This window comes from Drosophila yakuba, chromosome 3L, assembly GCF_016746365.2.
Source record: "Drosophila yakuba strain Tai18E2 chromosome 3L, Prin_Dyak_Tai18E2_2.1, whole genome shotgun sequence".
In the NCBI taxonomy this organism is placed as follows: Eukaryota; Metazoa; Arthropoda; class Insecta; order Diptera; family Drosophilidae; genus Drosophila; species Drosophila yakuba.
Window position 1 is genome coordinate 20,594,801 of NC_052529.2, and position 21,060 is coordinate 20,615,860.

General features: G+C 40.8%; 1 protein-coding gene across 3 annotated transcripts in view; it reads right to left on the minus strand.

The window, feature by feature from the left end:
- Positions 1-422: 422 nt before the first annotated feature.
- The window catches only part of LOC6534868 (adenylate cyclase type 2), a 38,075-nt gene continuing 17,437 nt past the window's right edge, over positions 423-21,060 (minus strand). Inside the window, exons 3-21 of one of the 3 annotated variants that reach the window (XM_015195396.3) lie at positions 13,489-13,622; positions 13,019-13,216; positions 12,830-12,952; positions 11,881-12,075; positions 11,304-11,531; positions 10,922-11,049; positions 8,606-8,764; positions 6,009-6,766; positions 5,610-5,708; positions 4,684-4,802; positions 4,080-4,306; positions 3,804-4,011; positions 3,145-3,458; positions 2,898-3,060; positions 2,622-2,834; positions 2,386-2,490; positions 2,249-2,263; positions 1,544-1,786; positions 423-1,141 (exon numbers count right to left, since the gene is read on the minus strand). In XM_015195396.3, the coding sequence (XP_015050882.1) occupies positions 1,010-1,141; positions 1,544-1,786; positions 2,249-2,263; positions 2,386-2,490; positions 2,622-2,834; positions 2,898-3,060; positions 3,145-3,458; positions 3,804-4,011; positions 4,080-4,306; positions 4,684-4,802; positions 5,610-5,708; positions 6,009-6,766; positions 8,606-8,764; positions 10,922-11,049; positions 11,304-11,531; positions 11,881-12,075; positions 12,830-12,952; positions 13,019-13,216; positions 13,489-13,622 (3,761 nt within the window). In that variant the 3' untranslated portion in view covers positions 423-1,009. Of the gene's footprint in view, positions 1,142-1,543; positions 1,787-2,248; positions 2,264-2,385; positions 2,491-2,621; positions 2,835-2,897; positions 3,061-3,144; positions 3,459-3,803; positions 4,012-4,075; positions 4,307-4,683; positions 4,803-5,609; positions 5,709-6,008; positions 6,767-8,605; positions 8,765-10,921; positions 11,050-11,303; positions 11,532-11,880; positions 12,076-12,829; positions 12,953-13,018; positions 13,217-13,488; positions 13,623-21,060 lie in introns of those variants that run through there. The other 2 variants (XM_002095504.4, XM_015195395.3) reach the window with 2 other exon arrangements.

Sequence of the window (21,060 nt, forward strand, 5' to 3'; positions counted from 1 at the left end):
AAAATATATTTGTATAAAGAAAACACACATTTTTTGAATACATAATAATATTTTATTGATTTCCGTTATTTATCATTTAATCAATATCAATTAAATTGTCTGATAATATCAAATATTGTTCAATGAATCTATATTAAGAACTACTGCAGCGTGTTGAGTGTGTATACGAGTTTTTCCATTTATTGTATACCAGCGTAGATATTTTAAAATCAGTTTCCAAATCTTGACAGTTTTTTGAAATCCAACGGGACACAATTTGCGCATCAAAGCAGGTCAGTTTTCATCGGAGGTATTGTATTGTGAGATTTGTTGGGATGTGTAAGGTACACCAGACGTGGCTGTTGAGCTCATAGATGTGTCTTATAAAGTAGTTCGCTTTGGTTGCCTTTTCTTATATAGTTATATACATAAATATATCAAAATACGCTGTAGTGAATAGTTTAATAGTAGTAAAAAACATCTGAGTAAAAAAATATATAGAGTTTTAATTGATTCTTTCTACGAAATTTAACTAGTGTCGTTTGATCAAATAGAATAGTTTAAGCATACTGATTTGTTTAGGGTTCAGTGTTCGAAGTGGAGAGAGAAACATATCTTCAGAGCCTCAGATAAAAATCAAACAGAGCGGATACTACAGATAGTAGATATGTTTTTGGGTTGGGGTGGGCGAATTTGCATTTCATTGTCTACATATCATAATTTAATTCGAATCGTATATAAATATTCGCTGTTTAAGTGATGGCTTCGCATAAGATTAGCTAACAAATCGTACGAAACAGTCAATAACAATTTAACTCTACCAACTAACTAAAACAAATTTTCGCTAACAAATACTCAACAGTGCGTTTGATGAGCAACGTACTTTAAATGCTTGCACTCCATTACAACTAAATGAAAAGCTCAAAGAATAAATAAGAAGATGCTTCTAAGTGACTTTTGGCCTAGGCTACGTGTACATGATCATAAATATCCATTAATTAGTATCAACAGCAACTGGGTGACTCGTGATCTACAACTTCCCATCGAAAGGTGTCTTTACAAAGTAGGTGACTAGATTGCCCTTGCCCTTGACATAAGTCAGGCCTCGGCACTCGCACTCGTAACCGGCGGTCATCAAAATTTTGGCTGTGTTTTCCGTCGTCTGTGGAAGAAAATAAAGTTGGTTTTACCTTTGAATGCATTCTTTCAAGAATTTTGTTAGTTTTAGGATTTACATATATATTTATATACATAGTATATACTTATTAGGAAATGTGATAGAACTTCAATAACAATAAACGTAGAAAGCATTGACCCTTTTAAGAAATGCTAACTGGCACCCGAAAATGCGAGAATATTGTTTAATTGACGGCATGAAAGCATCTACGAATATTAAAGTTTGCAGTACAATAGTAAGCAGTTTAATAGTAAGTGTTTCTATACTGCACTTCATAACAGGGATTTCAGTTATCTGTGCCCCAATTTTACTTGAAACTGTTGAGAAGCGGCAATATTTCAATAAATATAAAGGACTTTGATGTACGAGTCCAGGATCCCCACTCACCTGAAGACGTCCCATTACGCCACATGAGTCCATGCGTGAGGCCACGTTGACCGTATTGCTCCAGATGTCATATTGTGGTTTCTGGGCACCAATCACCCCGGCAATCACCGGACCGTGATTGAGTCCTATGCGGAGTCGGAATCGTTGGAAGGACTCGCGATTAATCGAGTCCAGTATGGACATCAAAGCAATCGCAAACTCAACCAAAATGACCACGTTGTGCTCCTCCGTGCGCTTCTCGTCCTTAATGGAAAAAAACAAAAAGGAGCAATGCGTTAGTCCCGATTCGATTTAGTCCTCATTGCTACCAGCATCCTAGAAACCCGCCTCCCTCCTGCTTCCGGATTCAGCTAATCCCAATCCCTGCCCCACATTCGACCCTCATTTGGCGACCCTTTTTTATTGGTCTCCTCTGGCCTTTGTTGAGCCAATGTGATTTGATTTCCTCTTTGTTTGGTAGTTGTAAAAATTTAATTAAAGCGCTTAGGAGCGATTAAAAGGCATTTGAACAGTAAATAACATTCGGTCGATTGGGATTTATTGGAGGAATAGGTTGGAATTTAAACTGAATTCCGGCGCGTTTTTTCTTCGGTTAAATTGGATACATTTCATTCGAAGCTGATGGGACCTGATAATGTAGGCATTTCATCATCGCTTGGAGATGAGAATGTCACAACTTTAAAGACGAGACCCTTTGAGACTTACCGCAAAGCTACGAGACTAGATTGTCAATCAAGTCAGGATGTTATTTACAGGATTAGTGAAAGCATTGAAAAGATATGAATTAGACGAGATAGACACAGATTATATCTGGAGGGAGTTCTAGGGAGGATTAAACCTACCGTAGCGCCGTCTTCCTTTCCGGGTCTCAAACCCGAGGCACACATATATGTGCTTGCTATAGTCTTAATCTTTTCGATGCCACTGAACTTTGGTTTCAAGAGAAGCTGAGAATAGAAATAGACAATAATAGGTGTGTTATAATAATTGAAGTAATAAGTGAAGTAAAAGGTTATACTCGATTCGTTGAAAGGTATGTAACATTAAGGTAGAGATGAGATCAGTTATAGTGGCTTACCTTATCGAAATCACAAATTATTTCGTTCAACAGACGCAGGCACTCCAAGCCCTGTTTGTTGACATCCGTCTCATCGTAGAACTCCTTGTAGTTGGGAATGGAAGCGAACATGACAGCCACGCAGGAGTAGCTCTCGTGGTAGAGCTCCGTGGATCGTTCCAGGTGCAGGAAATGGGTGGCCACGTGGGCCGGCAGGATATTCTCCAGCAGAATCTAAAGAAAAGATTTCACTTTCAATAAGAATCAAATTGCTTCTAGGCTTTGTTTCATTTAGACCTTGTTGATGCCACGCATGGTTTCCACCTCCTCCTGCTCAACCTTCAATTTGGCCTTCCACAGGAAATCAGTGCGAGCCACATATTCACCCTGGCGATCCAGGGTGTGCAGCACCAAGATGATTACCAGAAGCAAAAGGAATCCCTTGATCTCAAGTGGCAACCTGAAAAAGCACAAAATATGTTAAGATGGTAAGTGTCTATATGGATTCACAGAGCATGTTTTTATTATGAGAATTTTTCCTTACCCATACTTAATGTTGGTCACGTTGTACATCTCAAAGAGGTCACTGTATCCAAGGACTGTGACCTGTGCGATCACAGCCACCAGCATGGCAATCAGCTTGAGGATAAATCCAGATCGCAGAAAGGCAGAAATCGCCGCCAAACTAATGGCACAGCAATATAGAAACACGGGGGCTATCGGTATGGCATGGTCGATTTCCCATATCTGCATATCCTCCAAGGTGGCATTTATGAACTCACTCGACGAATTGCTGCCCAAGATGGTGAGATTGGATGACGGCTCCCTGTTTACCCTGTCAGGCACAGTGTAGTTTATCTAGAAAGATTTTATGATGTGGTGGTGCTGAATTAATATATATTTTTGAAACCTGGGTTTTAATTAAAATATTTAAGCTGACCTATTTTGAATACAGACTGAACTTTTCAGTATCAAACTCAATATAATTTAGTCGCGTAACGCGGAGCATACAGTGCAAATGAAACGTATTTGGAATTTATTGTTGACACAAATTACAGTCAAAGTTAGACGGAAACTAAAAAGACAGACGGACGGACAATGGACAAGAATGATTAGGAATATAAAAACTTTCAACTCTTCGAGTGATGAGTGTAAGCAAATCCCACTTGTAGTCAGATTAAAGAAGTTTTGGCCGGGACTTACCACACTAAACACCGCGCAGGACGAGATGAGGATGTTGACCACGACGAACATGGCCAGCCGCAAGTAGCGACTGCTGGCCACCACCTGACCTGGACCATTTCGCTCCGTGGCAGAGGAGTGCACATCCGGCACGGACATGTTGCTCAGGTAGAGGAAGAGGGCCAGCGAGACGAAGCTGGCCAGGAGGGATCCAAGCAGGGCCAGGTTTCTGCAGGTCGAGGAACAAAGAGCAGGGATGAGTCGACGGGGTCGTTAATGCGAGTTGATCTCACCTACAATTCGATTACAATCAGCTGGACGACGGCCAGCGAGAGGAAGAGGACGAAGGCGCATATCAGGTCGAACCGGAAGTGCGTATCCGGCTGGGCGCGGTACATGGCCTCCCGGGGCGTGTTGCGGTACCACATGGTGAACGGCTTCAGCTCGGTGGGCGGGCCAAAGAAATTAAAATTGAAACATTTACGCTCCGGCGGCAGTAAATTTGATTCAATCATGGCGATGCTCTGCGGACAAGAAAGGGGCCAAAGGCGAAAAGGACACACCATATAATATAGTTGGCTTACATTAAAATACAGTGAATATTGCCTATATAAAACATTTGGATAAGTTTAAGTTTAACGCAATCATCCAAGAAGCTTTCAATAAAATAAATATCGAAAATTTAACACCATTTTTATTAGTAACATTTAAATTATAATAAATATTAAAAGTCATTTAATATAAGCAAATATCCACTGTTTTCAGTTAAAAACCAAGCAACCTAGGAAACGAGTAATCTATCGCCCCATCCAATTTGCCGAAATTTCCTGGCCATTTGAATTTGATTTCCCTTACCCCTCCAATCCAGAGGCCATTTTATTAGATTTTGGCCCCAACTTACCGCCAGTCCGATGTTCTTCACCAGCTTGGATTCTGCAATATTGGCAAAGGGTCGATCTGCCCCCCAGCACTCCACATATTTGGTCATCTTCGATGAGGGCCGATTGCGTGTGACATGGCCTGAAAGGGTCAACGTAAAATTAAAGTTTTTTGCAACGACCATGTTTAACCCAGCCCAGTTCCATGAGAATTTATCAAAATACGAAATGATAACTAAAATCCCTGAACTACTAGCGCATTGCTTCGAACGATTTAAACAAAACATTGTGTAAAAATAAGTGACATTGTGATAGATTTTAGTGAGCTCCCAAATGTTCCGACAATTTTACGACAACATTTCGGTCCACCATGATCCCATTAATAATGAAAAATCTGCCCCAAATCGCTTGCATTATTACACCTCAAAAGCAGCAGAGTTTTTACAGTCCAGCTAGTTGTTTGGGAACTTGGTGGCTGGCTAGCCAGACAAGCTCATTAAAAGTCACCCATTCGCATTAAAAATGCCATCAAAGTGACTTTGCCACATGCCGCACTCGATGTCCTTGGCAAATTAAAACTCATAAACCAGCACAGGACCTCCTCGTGGTTTCTCATGGTTCCTCGTGGTTACCCACGTGCAGCTTCCCCAGCCGCCAATTCAAAAAGTATATAGCACCAAAAGGGAAAAAATCAGCCCAGCTGGGCCGTCAAAGGAGCTTAATTGCCCTGCTCCACGGTCCACGGCCCACGGACCATTTTCCATGGCCATGGATAAAGTTTTCACAAAGGCCAATCCGCAAACAAATGCAGACTGCGATAAATTTACGATGCAAAAGTTGCCCTGCCAGCGATAAAATTATGCATAACCTGAGCTCATTTGTGAAAGTGATTTTCAACTGTTGCGCTTTATATTGGCAGTGAACTGTGGGGCAGTGGGAGGCTACTTACCCGCATGACTGCGGAAACTTTCTCCGCTGTGGATGGACAGCTTTCGTCCTTCGATGAATGCTCCGGAGGAACGGCGTCTGTCGGCGAAGGACATCAGACCTGGTTGGGCGAAGCGGACACATAAATAAGAGCTATCGCCAGCAGGACTGAGGTGTTAATGCCCATAACAGGCTTTGATTGATGGCAGGTGGATGGATGAGTGTGAGCAGAATAACTACATTTAAAAATGAACGCTACCTTCAAGCAGCAAATGTAATAAATTAGGTATTATATATTCACATCTCATTTCCGTATTACATGAAAATGATAAAGTTAAATGATAATATTACAATATTTTCATAAATAGCAATGGAAGATATTTTGTTCACCGAGTTTTTCAGTACCCATTCGAATTCTCACCTTGAACAGACAACTTCCGGCGAGATCTCTCCGGCGCCTCGGCCACCGTGAGGCTGTTGGAGGCGGAGGAAGCTCCTCCGGCTGGGGCGGCTGCGGTGGGTGTGACACTTGCCGGATTCGAGGATTGCGCCTGGGCTCCGCTGTTGGAGATGCCGCTCTCTGAGCCACTCATACTGAGCAGATCATCGGCGGGCAGGGAAAGGGCAGCGGATTTGGCCGCCGACTCGGAGGCGGCGGAGTCACCACTGCCGCGATGGCCACCATTTGCTTTGGGCTCCTTACCGTTTTTGCCATCCTGATCCCTGAGCATCAGCGGCTCGGTGACTGCCGTGGCATCGTCCGCCTCGTCTTCCTCCTCAGACAGCTCCTTTATGGACATGGAGGCGGCTGAGGCGAGTGGGGCATGCAAAGCAGCCTCCTGGCTATTAGTCGAAGTGGGTGACATCTTCTCGTCAACGATTGCAGGAGGTGGAGCCACGGTTACAGGAAGTAGGCTATCGGCGACATCGGTGGCTTCATGGGAGTGATCCAAGTCCTTGACCTCCTTGGTCTCCTCGGTGGTGGGACTGGGATCGTTCTGTTCCATGCACTCCACCACCCGTGGAACGCTGTAGGTGTATGCTGGTTTCGGTGGCACTATGAGATACGATTCCACCTTGTGATCCGCCAGATATGCATCTCGATTGCCACCCTCTCCCTGCTCCACCTCGAACTTGTCGCCCAGGAAGTCCAATGTTTGCTTCGTGATGTGGACGCGCCTGCAGGATAAGCGCACACATGAAACATGTAGTTGAATGCTGATAGCCAAAACCCTCACACAAAAAAATAATGAATAAAAAATTATTAAATAATAATTATTTAAAGTTGTCCTATATTGATTTACATTTTCAATAAGAAAACCCTAAGGTATTGGATCCTTTTAAATATTTTACAATATTAAAAACATTCATTTTATGTCAAGAAGTTGCAAACTCCCTATTCCTTCTTCACTCTGCTATACATGTTGATGTAATGTAAAAGGGTATACTATATTCGTTGAAAAGTAACGGGTGAATAAGATTTACATTTTTATTTTCAATTTTATTATAGCTTTTCCCACACCTATATATAGGCAAGAAAAGAGTTAAAATTTCTCGTTTGCACTTCCACAACCTTAGCAACGAGTATCTGATAGTCGGGAAACTCTGGTTTTTATTTCATATCTATGCAATATTGTATTTCCAGTGTACACCCACAAACAGTACTAGGCAAAATAATTTAGCCTGGCACTGCCTACGTCCGTTTATCCTACGATGCTAGGCAAATTTGTTTATATTTTTGCTGAGGAAGAGCAATTCGTGCATGAAGAGGGAATTGAGGCGTCTGAGAGTTTTCCGGCTCATTGACTGTGGCATTTCAATTCAATTCCAAATAATTGAAGTCTCCGTGTGTGACCGCAGGTAAAATAAAAGAAAACATTTCAACATGTTCGGCTAGCATTCACCCAAAAGGACTTGAGTTCGGCTTAGGCACGCGAAATGAATAAACCAAAAGAAACTTGCTTGTTTGTTTGTAAAAGTATGAAAGTCAAACTGGGAAAAGCGGGGAAAGAGCTTTAGACTTTGGTATTTGCAAAGCAAACATACGGAATCTCTTGGTAAAAGAATTAAGCAGAGCTGAAACATATTTTAAATTTAATTATAAGAAAATGGTTAAAATGTTCATGGCTGGTAAATTGGATTTAAATGGGAGGTGAAACTTGTGTTAAAAATATTATAACGCGATGTCATACTCGTACTTTTCTCTTTCACGAAAATTATAAAAACCAATTATCACCGCATTAATGCGAAAATGGTCTGAAATGCAAGCGGCTTGCCTCATTTGGACTGAACATAAAACTCATTTGAAATTCTTCAACTTCATCTGCGGTGCAAAAAAACTAATTTAATTAAAACACACCTCGGCGTGCGTAAAATTGGGCATATGTAGGTATTCTTTAATTGAAAATTCCTTTTTTTTCTTTTCTGAATTGCAGCCGTTTAACCTTTGCAGTCAAATATTGTGCAGTCTTGAACCGAAACCCGTTTAATTGGGACCACGCCGAGGCTAATTTAAATTGCCATTACGAGTGCTTGACTCGCTTTGCGATGCCACCGCCATTAGAGGCGCCTCCTGCCCACTTTTATACCCCATTCCTACGACCCGCTGGCTCCTCGTTTTGTTTATTTATTTTCGTTCGCCTCGCTCATCAGCTTTGTCATTCGAACAAGCACCTTGGCGGAAAAGAAGAAGCGCTCGCATTCACTGTTCAAAAAGTCAAACACCTTGCTTAAGTTCCAAACTACAACTATATCTTGATTGAGGAGCTAAAGTAGCTGATTCCTTCTCATCTGCAGGTTTTTACTTAAATTTCATGATTAAGGAGTACTATAAGGGTACCGAGTTTCAATATGTAGACACTTTTCTAGCTGGGCTTTTAAGAACTTTTAGTTTATTAATATTTAAGCATTAATTATATGTAATACCAATTTTTAGATTAAATAGAAAAAGGCTAAGAGATTATATCATAACTTTTATATATCGAGAATATTTTCCCCAGTGTATACACACACACTTACCCGGCGACACCGCCGCTCTCCATGTGGTTGGCCAAAGTAACGTCGTCGCTCCAAACATCAAATTGCCACTTGCGTAGGCCAAGGACGCCGCAGAGAACGTTGCCAGTGTGGATGCCAATTCGCATGTCGACATTTATGCCGGTCGCCTCACGCACGTGTCTGCCGGAATAAGCGAGTAGGAATGAAATAAGCGCAGGGCAAACAAACAATGCAAGGAGCACAAAGGATATAAGGATATGCGCACACAACTACAGGCTAGTTGCTGCCGTCGTATTAACAATTTTATGGCCCATAAAACACAAGCGGACCACGGCGACTCTCGACTCCACTCCAGCCTGATGGACGGGTATGATATGGGGAATCGGCCAGCGGATAGCGGCAGAGAACTACTTAGTGGTACACTAGGAAATATATTTGCCTCACAAACTAAACCAAAAATCTTGTGTACCCGCCACAGGTAAAAGAAACATTTTCGACAAATATTCATGGGCAGAATCACTGGTCGATCGGACTATGTCCATCTGTCCGTATGCTTGTCCGTATAAACGTAAAGATCTGGGCAACTACAATGCCAGAAATAAGCTAGATCGGCATCTACTTGACCCACCATAACACAAAAATTTTAAAAATGTTTTTTTTTCTAGAGATATTTTAATTGAAATTTGAAATATGCTTTTAGTGTATTCCCAGTACCAAAGGTGATTTCTAGCAGGAAGCCTAGTCGGCCTGAGTGCCGGCCGAAGTTCTTGACTTATTAACGTTAACCAGCATTTGCTTCGGCCTGTCGTCGGGGTCAAATGAGCCGCATCGAAGTCCAAATCACTTGGGAGTCCTGCAGGGTTTTATTTGCTTGTGCCCTTCCTGGCTATTTGGCCGCAAAACAGGACAAACAAGGAAACTGATTTCTGATCCGGATTTGGGTACTGAGAAATTCAGAGTGGCAAAGTTTGGTAAAACAAAAAGTTTTACAATTTTTGATTGAGCTGCATAATTTGTGTAAATATTTTTTGAGCTAAAAGAGATAAACAGAAATGACTTTGCGTCCAAATTCGTAGCATACATGTTAGGGCAAGTCGCCAGCGATATTAAAGTTTCATATTGTTCTCGCTCGGCGACCAAAGCAAGATGCAATTCATAATTTAATGAATGTTGCCTTTTCGGCTCAAAAACTTTTGGCATTTTCCCTGGCGGCTTGTTAAGCACCCCGAAAGTCAACAGTAGGGGCAGCTTTTTGACCAAGTTTGCGGGAGGAACAAAGCCAACTGAAGAGCAAAGATTAAAAGGCCACGGATCCGGATGCGAAAAGCAATGGAATAAAGGGAGGCCAGCGGAGAAAAATAAACAATAGAAATAAGCACAGAGACCAATAAAAATGGTATGGCAAACGGGCAAACGGCCGGCAAAAGCCAAAATGAGGGATTCCTTTTCGTCCTGAGGCCACTTGTGCATAAATTCTCGCGTGTAATAAAATGGCCTTTGTGTCGATATTGTTTATTGTATTTCATGATGTTTCTCTTTGGAATTTGCTTCTGTGTTCTTTTTGAGATCATTCGTGTGCCTTTATAGCATAATACATTTTTAATGGTCATCTATAAAACGAGGGCTTCAGAATGTGACTCCAACTGGAATATCTGTGTATCTGGCGGCAATTAAAGCGCGAATATTTGCCACAGATGCAATTAACAGATGCAATGCGTTGTCACGCTTACAATCGAAATTAAATTTAATAAAAATATATTTTTTATTATCTTATTTATTTTGTTTGTATCCCATTAAAATGTAAATAATTCACAACTTTAATTGAGAACATCTGATAACGTCCCAACTATTTGGCAATCTGTTACCTATTTATTTTATTTAAGTAAAAATCCAGAACAGAAATTGAAGAGTAAAGAGTTTTTAGTAAACCACCTTTTTTCTTACTTCACATAATTTTTAAAACAATATGCTAATAGTAAGAGAGAGCTTATATTACTTTCAATTTATTACATCTCAAATTAATTTAAGCTGTAATCACTCGTTCCTAAGTCGGCTTCACCAAACCCAAACAAAGTGCAAACTAAGCAAACAAAGGACGCTTCCTGGCCCAGTTAACAAAGATTTAGCTAGCCGCAAAGCCAACAATCACGGTGTCAAATGGCCTTGGCCAAGGCAGCTCCGACTGAAACTCAAAGGTTGGCCAGGAGCGAAAGACAAACAAGTCGAACACCCGATGACGGGTCCAATGCAAATGTTTGCATTACCAACAGGCGCTGCCAAGCCGGCTGAAAACGATGGAAAAGGGCCAAAAGCGATGCCCACGCGAAACCCACTCACCTGATGGCATCGATCATCTGCAGGCCCATGTTGACACAGTTGGTTGCATGTTGGGGCCGGGAAATGGGCAGGCCGGACACACAGTAATAACAGTCCCCCAGGATCTTGATACGTAGGCATTGGTTCTCCTGCGGGAATGGAGCAATTAATTACTATTTGGAGTGGTTACACATGTTGCACTGTTCATTAATTTAGCAGGTTTTCCATGTCGGTGTAAAAAAGTTTCAAATATGTGTAAACAGTTTCTAAGTAATTGAATAATCCAGAAAATCTATTCTGAGTGCTTATCTTATTTAGCATTAACTTGACAAATAGTTCTAGACTTGGATCCATTTTCAGCTTATTATCAGGACCTACGATTCTAGTGCACCATTTAGCTTACCTGAGCGATTTGATCGAATCGTCCAAAAAGATCGTTCAGGGTCTTCACCAAATCGCTGGCCGTCAGGGAACTTGAAAGGGGCGTGAAGTTGACAATATCCGCAAAAAGAATGGTGACATTGGTGTGTCGCTGGACGTGAAGCTCATGGAACCGGGTGGCCGAGGTGGACGCCTGTCCTCCGGCTCTCTGACAGGCATCCGCCATTTTCAACATTATGCTGCGCTTCACCTGCGAAGGAGGAACAATCAATAGCATTACTACTGCTTTGATATTACGTATACGCCCCAATCGCAAATAGTAGAACGCACTTAAGCTCTGTTAAAATTGAATATTCTTTAAAACATTGATGTTGACTCTTAAATTTTGCAAAACAAATATTTGTATCAGTTGTATTTTAGGAAGAATAGAAACATATTAAAATGTTCATTAACACAGAAAATGTAAAAAAGAATACAGATTATATCTCTTAAATATCACTTGCAAACTTTTTGATATTATAGTTTGTTTACGCATTGATTCATATTTGTGAGTTTAAATAGATTCTCCCCTAGTGTCTACCTCATCCCAGTGTACCCACCTCAGCGGCGATGTAGGCGGGAATGACGCTGAGGAGCAGTTGCTCCTGCTGCTCCCGCTCGCACTCGAGCTTCACGCGCTGCTCGATTCCCGTCCTGGTTCCGTCCACGGTCCGGTTGTGGGCTGCATCCGACATGATGCGGTAGTAGAGACCGGAAACGGAGGCACTGGCCAGCATAACAATCTCCCCGAAGAGCTGAGGGCGGCGGGAAGATATACAAACGAGAGCGTGTAAGCACGTTCCATTAATAATGAATGTCTAACCCGAGATGGCAATTATCCTTGTGTCCTTGTATCGCGGCAAAACGCGATGCAACCTAATTAACAATCACGGAGCAGGGGATTCCGGATCGACAGAAAACGGGGAATCAGTCTGCAACCCGTTGGGGAAGTCAGGGAGTAAGGGGAATCGAAACGAGCTGGGGAACAAATTATTTCTCACCCAGCAATGAAATTAAATAGTTGTGGCAAAGGGGAAAAGTGAAAAAATTCCATTAAGCAGAGATATTCTGTTTCGCTTTGGATTAATAGGAGTTCTGTTGATATTTTATTTAATCTCTTCTTATTAAATGCAAACAAGGTAAATTCCTCAGTGGCGTGCACCTTCAATCTACCTTTGGCTATTTATATTTGTAAAACAACTAACAAGAAAGTACGAGTATAGAAAGGTGAAAAAAAACAAATATTATTCCATACAAAACTGCACTTGGACATTCTACTTTAAAAGTCTCTTCTACCTTAAAAGCTTCCATAAGCAACTTCAAGTATTATAAAATATTACCGATTCAAGCCAAATGAATTGTCCAAGCGGACTCGCGGAATTATACCCACTTTGCTCCTATCCCGTCATAATTGTAATCAGCCATCATATGAAAACTAATCCCATTGCTGATGCTTGGGCAACATTCATGGGGATCTACGTGAAATGCAAATAAATGGGGTGGACTTACCATTGGCAAATTGGGCGAGTAGTCGGCACTTGTGCCGATCCGGTAAACGATGTGAATGGCGGTCATGAATAAAGCCAGCACCACGGAAACGGGCCACGAAATGGGCAGCATGGAGTGGATGCACTACACAGAGAGCCATAAGTAGAATAATCCCCCCGAGGAGTGGAATTGCACCGGACTTAGACTTACCAGGAAGAGGGCGTACATCGGCAGGGGAGCCAGTTCGTCCCCGGTGATGGCCGCAATTGTGCCCAGCGAGAAGGTGGTGACGATGGCGAAGGCCAAGGCGGCAGCCGGGGAGCTCAGCACCGCCGGAAACTGCAGAGCCGTGAGAATGGATCCCGAGATTAGAGCCGCCAGGACTAAGAGCATGGTCTGCACCAGGTGCTGGGGAGTCCACACACAGAACAGAGAGCAACAAAGTTAGTTGGAAATATTTTCTGGTAAAATAATATTTCTAGAAATCAGAGATCATAACTTTGACAAAAAGAAACAAATATACGCATATTGATAAAACTAAAGTTAAATTTAATTGAAAATTAAATTCAGCTTAATTTATTTTTTTAAATCCTAGAAATAGAGAATCGTCTTAAAAAAATTTGCCCAGTGCCCAAGCTTGGTGAGCCATTTAAGGCAATCTAAGTGTGCTGAGGACTCACCTGGTCGTAAACGATGCCAATTATTATGGACACAACACATGCCAGCAGCGAAGTTAACAATCCCGATCTGAAGAGTGACTTGCGGAGCCTCTGGCGGTAGCGGGTGTATAAATCGTTGAGGTGGATGTCCTCAGCTGCAAAAGTGAGCAGAGGATGGGGGTATTAGCATCCATTAGGTAATCATATCCTTGAAAAAAGATGGGCGACCAAGAAGATCCTCAACAACATGGCTTCCGGTGCATAATTTTATATGATATAACTAACACTAAATGCGATAATTTAACAATAAACTTCCTAAAGCAAGAACTCGAAGATATAGTTTTATAATCAGTAAAATTATTCTTTAATATATTTTAAACACCCAATAACTTTATGTTTTCCACTACTAAGTGCCCACTGAGATTGTGTGCTTATGCAGGCCAATTAACTGCTGCAATTTAATTCTCAGCTATTCCGTGAATTTATTAGGACCTTCATAAATCTATAATCCTAATTGCCTTATCCTGAGTTAAAGTTCAGCAGCCTCCCGGCGATTTCTTCGTTCTTATGAGTTCGTACGTGATGGGCGTCTTGTTTGAAAGCGAATTAATTGTCCACCCACTGAGGAAACGCCTGACCGTCTGGCATTTAAATTTGATATTTAACAGTGGCATACATTTCACAGCCGCCCACGCAAGAAATTGTACACTTTGCAAAGGCTCCTTCCATTGCATTCCACCTCCTTTCAATTTCACAGACAATTGTCTTTGAAAAGAAACTTAATTGAGCTGTCAGGAGCCAAAGTGTGTTGTTGGAATGGAACAAGTACGATACATACATATATGCCGTACGGAGTCATATATCACCTTTGACTGAAACAGAAATAACTTAATCGACGTGTACAAAAGAATTCATGGCAGAAATTAAAATCAATCTTTAAAGCTTTATGACTACAATTATATGGAGCCTTAAATGCTGACAGAAAATTGAAATTGTGCCAGTCAAACATGCCTATATCCATATTTACATTGCTGCCATTAAGGGAAAATAGTATCAACACACGTTTTCCGCTTTCATAAATCAACAGCCAAACGCAATGCCATGAATGAGCTATGAAAGTACACGCACTGCAATTACCCTCAAAATCGGAATTAGCATGTTGCTGTCATGATTTCCCTGCTTTTCTGTACAATTTGTAAATCGATGCTCGGATTTATCGCCTGCTAATTGACTGCGGGCAGTTAAAGTGTTTGATTTATTTATGGCCGCAGACATGCCAGATACGCCAAGCCCAGTGGATATTTGGTAACAGATTAGTCTGTTTTCAGTGTGGTCAGCCTATAAATAGATGTGTTCTGGTAACTTCAATTCTTGTCTGCCAGCTGAATTGATTTCTACCCTTCGCACAGACCGGAATTATCAGCTCAAACGGGCCAATCCAATAAATCAATACATTCAAGTAGGGAAGTTTTCAAGGAAAAATGAATGAAAGTCCGAGTGGCAAAGTCAAAGGGACTAGAATATATCTGCTTTATTAATGCGCGACTTACCCGCAAATTATGGGCACAATGGGTATGGAAGTTTTTCTGATGGGTGCTTTTTTTATATTCTTAAAATTGTTTATGGGAGATAATAATTTTCAGCTTCGACCATTATGTTTTTGTTAGGGTTTCAGGTACCCAATACTAAAATAAATTACTCTTTTTAAATATTTTGCCTACATTTCGTTTACTTAATAAGTTTAAGTAGAAAACCAAAGCCATTGGGCATTAAAAAAGGGATGGCTATAAATGCGCTAGAAATGCCATTTTATTTAAGGGCTGTAATAAGCTTAAGTCCTTAGACAAGCTTGTTTTATTCCACCAAGAAGCTTAAAGTTGAATGCTGCAGAATAACATTTTTTGTATCTATTTGCATCATATTTACGGAAATATTTTGTTAACATTTTAGCAACGAAATCTCAAACGCAAAGCAGGCGTTTAGCATCTTAAGAGCTGAAAATGCGCTTGTACTGCATTATTATTTATAAGTAAGGAATTTGGTATAAAATATATATTACAACAGCTGGGAGGGCTACAAAAATGGGAAACCTCACTTAAACGCCCGGTCGACATCGCATTAGGTTAAGGATTCTCGTACGAGGTCTGAGTAAAAAATTTAGGAAAAGCCACAGGCAGGATAAAATAAGTCGAGTGGCAAACACCAGAGGACAGAACCACATGCTGTACCACGTTATATGGCGAATGGAGCTGCCTTCACTTGTTTATTCTCTGCAATCAAACAGAAATTCTTTTGACACGAACCGAGATCCTGGAAGTGTAAGCGTGTGAGTCTGTGTTTTTATAAGCTTCAGCACAAACACCATTGCAGAGTGACAGATGCTCTTGTCTGTGTGAGCGCGTGGCTTACTAGTATGTATCAGGGTGAATCGATTTTTGATTGTACTGGAATGCAATATGCTAGGGTCTAGAGAACAAACAGATATTTGAATAAACTCTATTTTAAACTTAGCCTTCTTTCTTATTCGATTCGATTGAAAGAAGTCGTTTTCGATCCAATCGCATCGAAACACCCTAGTGCGAGTATCTGGTCGTTGTCTCATAAAAAATAAAGCGACTAAAGTGAAACAGTTGCAGACAAGCTAGACGAAGACACGACAACGACAGCAGAGGCGACATTTACCAAAGCTTTCGGCATAGATTTTATATCATCCCGGAGCTGAAGCGCTGAAATCCGCAACGGATTCCCCATCCTCTGCATCTGCGCGATTAAGTATGTGCGGACACATTGTCAAGGCATCCTCGCAACCTGGCATCCTGGTTGAGATGGGTGGCCAGGCGATTAGGAAGATTGAGTTCGTTGCCAACGAATTTTCATGTGGGCCCCCATCGCATTCAAGTTGCAGAGCAGCCCTGAACCGAAGCGAAATATGGCTTGAATCCATCCTACGGGTTAAGCTATTGGGTAACCGGCTTAGTAATAAAACAGTTTCTGGAATGGGCCACATAAAACTGCAGCCCAGCACCGCAAGGAGGAATTCTTAATCCGGTAGGTGGGTCTGGAAACTCTATACTATACTCTACTTAGTCACATAAATTACTGGCATACCTCTGTCGTAAAATCAACTTGTAGTTTTTTTTTGTTTTTTAATAAATAATAGAATATGGAGCTCGAACAGTACGAAGCTTTGAAGTTATTTGGATTTTTAATTGATCTAGAGAGTTTCCCCCTTTTTATTTTTATGATCACCACACTGTCCTGAGTCAAGTGGATGCGTTCAGTATCCAGCGGTATTCAGAGGTAACAAAGCGAGAATCTGAGGACGATTTGTCCAGCTTCAAGTGTTTTCAGTTTCCACGGTGTGTAGGGTGTTAATATCAATACTTTCAATACAGGATATTTTACCGCCTAGTTTTAATCCATTCCAATACTTTGCCTCAATTCCAAGCTGTCAAATTCATGTCACCAAACTCCGACATTTGAATATATTTTTGAAGTACGATTCCCAATTCTGACAAGTGTTAAAAACATCTCTCGTCCACACCTTTCAGCTATCTGCTCTGCCAATACCAGCAACATTTAAATATTAAACAATTTATGACTTTCAATTGCACATTTCAATGATTTACGTGTTGCGGTTTTGACAGTTTTTTCACAACTATTAATTGAAATTGCACCGAGTTTTGCAGATACAGAAATATATTTTTATTTGTTAGTATGCAGCTCAGCCCAAACTTTAAGTCTCCGTTGGACTTTTAGCTATATGCTTCATGACAATTTATTTTTTCTCTGGCTCGACCTAACGCCAGTTTTCATTTATTTAGCAAATATTTGGCCCAGATGCTGTGCTGAAATTTTTAAAATATTTTCTTCCTGGTTATCAGGCAGCCTGAAAGTATGCGACACCAATGGCCGGGAGCATTGGAGTTGCGAAACATATTGCACATACGACCCGTCGGCCCAGGCCGACAACCTGAAATGCAACAAAATGCACGCTGCAGTGGTTGCAATTGCCGCACATGCCTGACAGCCACTCCCAGTTGCAACCGCTGCCACCTGCTGCAACATTGCAAATTACATCCTTCGGGCTGAGACAGGAATTACAAGCTTTTTGCGCTGAATCGTGCGCCGCATGGCAAGCAGGTGGTAAATAGCAAACACTGGGGCACAAGCACATGTTCCATGTCCTTCCACAAGTATTTCAAAGTTCGTTATTTCAGCGCGAAGCCTTGGAGTGGATTCCCGTTGGAGCCACATTTCCCGAGGCTTAGTCAGAAGATCTATGTGATGGTCTGTTTGTTTGCATTCACTTTGATTTTATGGCCCATTCAAAACGAACACATATTTGATGGGCTTTTATGTTTTCCCGAGACGACCATCCGCACAAATTATGGGAAGACATGTGGGCCGTGTGTTTCAAGTCCTTATCCGGTTGAAAAATATGTTTGTAGCACAACACTTTCCTATGATGTAAATCAAAGTCTGTCTCAAAGTCTTCTCCATTATTTTAGATTACTTTCGTTAATAGATTCTAATTTAATTTTTGTCAAGTGAATGCGTTCCTATTCCTATGAAAATCTGATCAAACGATTTAGTGACAGGAACCGAATATTTTAAAAAGCATTATCATTATAATGCGTTTATCATTGTAAATTTAACAGCTTCATCTTATTTTCATCAGCATAAGCACAAGATACATCAGCTTCTCTGGCACGAACCGTCAACACCTGGGTCGAATAAATAATAGTCCATTGGGCAGATGAAAATAAGCCACATCCGAACAAATCGGTGACAATATAACAACGGAAACTGAAACAAAGGAAATGCCTGTAGCCACAGCATTTGCTAATGGCAAAACTGAAAGGATCCCGTGTCCTGGCAGCGCATTAATCAAGGTGCAGTCAATGCGAGGAAAGTCGGAAGAGTGGGCTATGTGGTGGCAAGAAAAAAGAGGAATCCAAATTGGCAACAGACGCTTAAGGTAATAGACGTGCCAACGAAGTCGTCCCCGTGGGGCACGTATTCCCTATTCTCGTAGTTTTCCTACATCCTTTCCTTATGGCCGAGAACGCAGCTGGTTATTTGGTTTTCTGTGCGTGTCGCTGGCACGATGCTCGTAAATAATGTCATGGCTAAGACAAAAGACGTAGCCGGTCAACTCAACAGTCTGCCGTTGACATCGAGAACTTATTTTCCAGCCACCTCTTTAGCCATTCCTTGCCCATTCGCTTGACTTGGCACATTTTTTGCAGGGTAGTCATTGCTGTATATTACATTTTTAAATGGAACATTTTCCATATCTACATATAAAAAATAGAGCCCTTCCAACTTTACTTTAATCATTTTGCAATCCTATGTTTTAAATGGGCCCCATTTATTTTGAAAGAAGTACGAGGAATCCTTTAGTTGAGTTGTGTGTCTGTTTTTCGCATGTGTGTTTTGGCTTTTTGTTACCTTTATTTCGGTTCTAAGGCCCGCAAGCCAATCAACTATAAGACCCAAAACGCATATGGCTTAAATTTTTGTCAAATCATACAGTGTGTGGTGTCCAGTGGGTTGTCCCATTTTAGTTTCATTATTCTATTTTAAGAAAAACGAGTAAAATCTTTAAATAATGTTAAAGAAAATATTCGATTGCCCAAATGAGTTAATATTATAGAACTTATAAGAAGTGCACCTTTCATCCCATTACTCACTCAACTTGCACATCGATTAAGAATTTTCTTTTGATTTCATGAATATTGAATTTAGAGCAATTCGCCATCAATTTGCTATTAATCGACTTTATATTTTATCTATGCAAAGCAGAGTTCCCCAGAGTGAAGTTACCAAGATCTACATCGCTCAAATCTGGATTTGTAATGTGCATATCTTAGCAATAAAACGCTGACATTGCCCCGGGCGCGAATTCTCTGTCAGAGTAATTTACATATATCCTTTTGCTGGTTGCTATTTTTGCTCGGCTTTTCTTTGGGGCCAATTTTCGCGGAATTGGGGAGTAGGGGTGGAAGTAGGGAGACGCTCAGTTGTTGTCACCTTCAACCCCAGAATGCAAATTTCGGAAAAGGGTCTATTGTTGGCCATATTTCGTCTTGTGTTGAGTGGCACAAATCTCATATAGGCTGAGCCTCATATTCACATACGATGACACGATGCTGAATACCAACTCATAAACAGATGGCACTGAGGAATGGTTGGCGCATAATAAGCTAGACCGGCAGCAAAATGCAGATTCAACGTGCAGATACCCAGATACAGATACAAATTTCAGATGATGCTGTGCTATTTTTCCAGAGGAGGGTGCACGGGAGTTCTCATTTCGCATGCAAGTTGCATTCATTTGAATTTCTATTTGTCTGATTCGCTTCGGTGGTGACAGATTTTTTTCCAACAGCATTATGATGTATGTGACACATGTCGACATTATTCTGGAATTCTTAATAGAAATTAAAGGTGCTGCTGGTGAAAAACCCATAGAGCTTTTTCTTCTATCCTTACAAGTTATGTGACTAAATTATCGTTGTAAAACATGAAACACCACCGACCGCAATTATCGCTCCTAAAGTGTGGTTGATCCCCCACACTTTTTGGTGCTTTATTGCTGAACCCACTAACCAGCGAAATTTGTTTGTTTATCATGCATTGGTACACACTTGCCCACAGTCGAATCAATTTACAACTTTTCAGTCAATCGCAAACCAATCAGAGTGCAAAATATGAGCGCAATCACATCAAGCCAATTGTTGGTCGTTTTAGTAAACTTAAATGTGCACTAGGAAAAAAAAGAAAGGGCTTTTCTATATTCATGTATACCCCAATGGAATACATTTTGATTAAATAATAGTAATAAATGAAAACACAAACAAACAACAATTAATAAATAACAGTAACAATATTTAATAATTTAACAATAGTTAAATTATTACATTATATATATAATATTTAACAATTGTTAATAATTGTAACAATAATTAAAGCAATTAACATAGTAAAAATAATTAAAAATAGTAACAATAATACCGTTATATTAAACATAAAACAAGAGAAACGATATAGTATTTTTCCTAGACTATCAGTTATCTATAGAAGTTGACAAGAAGAACAGTAAAATAACACGGATTTGTATGTTTATACGGACGGACAGACAAACGGACAAGGCGAGTTCGGCTACCAGTTAAATGCTTTATAACGAAGATAGTAATCCCCTTTTACTCCACGAGTAACCAGTATAATAATTTTAGAACCAGGTGAAAGTTGCTCCGGATCGGATGATTGGAACTCCAACCCAAAAAACAATTCGTTTTTAGGTGTTAGTCCCTATTACACAGAAAAAACTAATGATTGCATTTTTAATTTGAAATTATACCATTATCCAGTTACATTTTCATTTTTTTTTCATTGCGTCGAACTTCGCATTTATATACCTGTCAGTTAATTTGTTTTGATATCTGTTGTCTAAGGACGTGTGGATTTTTTTCTAAGTGCTGGGAACTCAGTGGGGACGCTGTGTGGCGTGAATGGCGCCATCAAGAGGCAGCCAGGCGGTGCTCAACTGGCAGCTGAATAAACAGCATCAACAACAAGTGCAGGGGT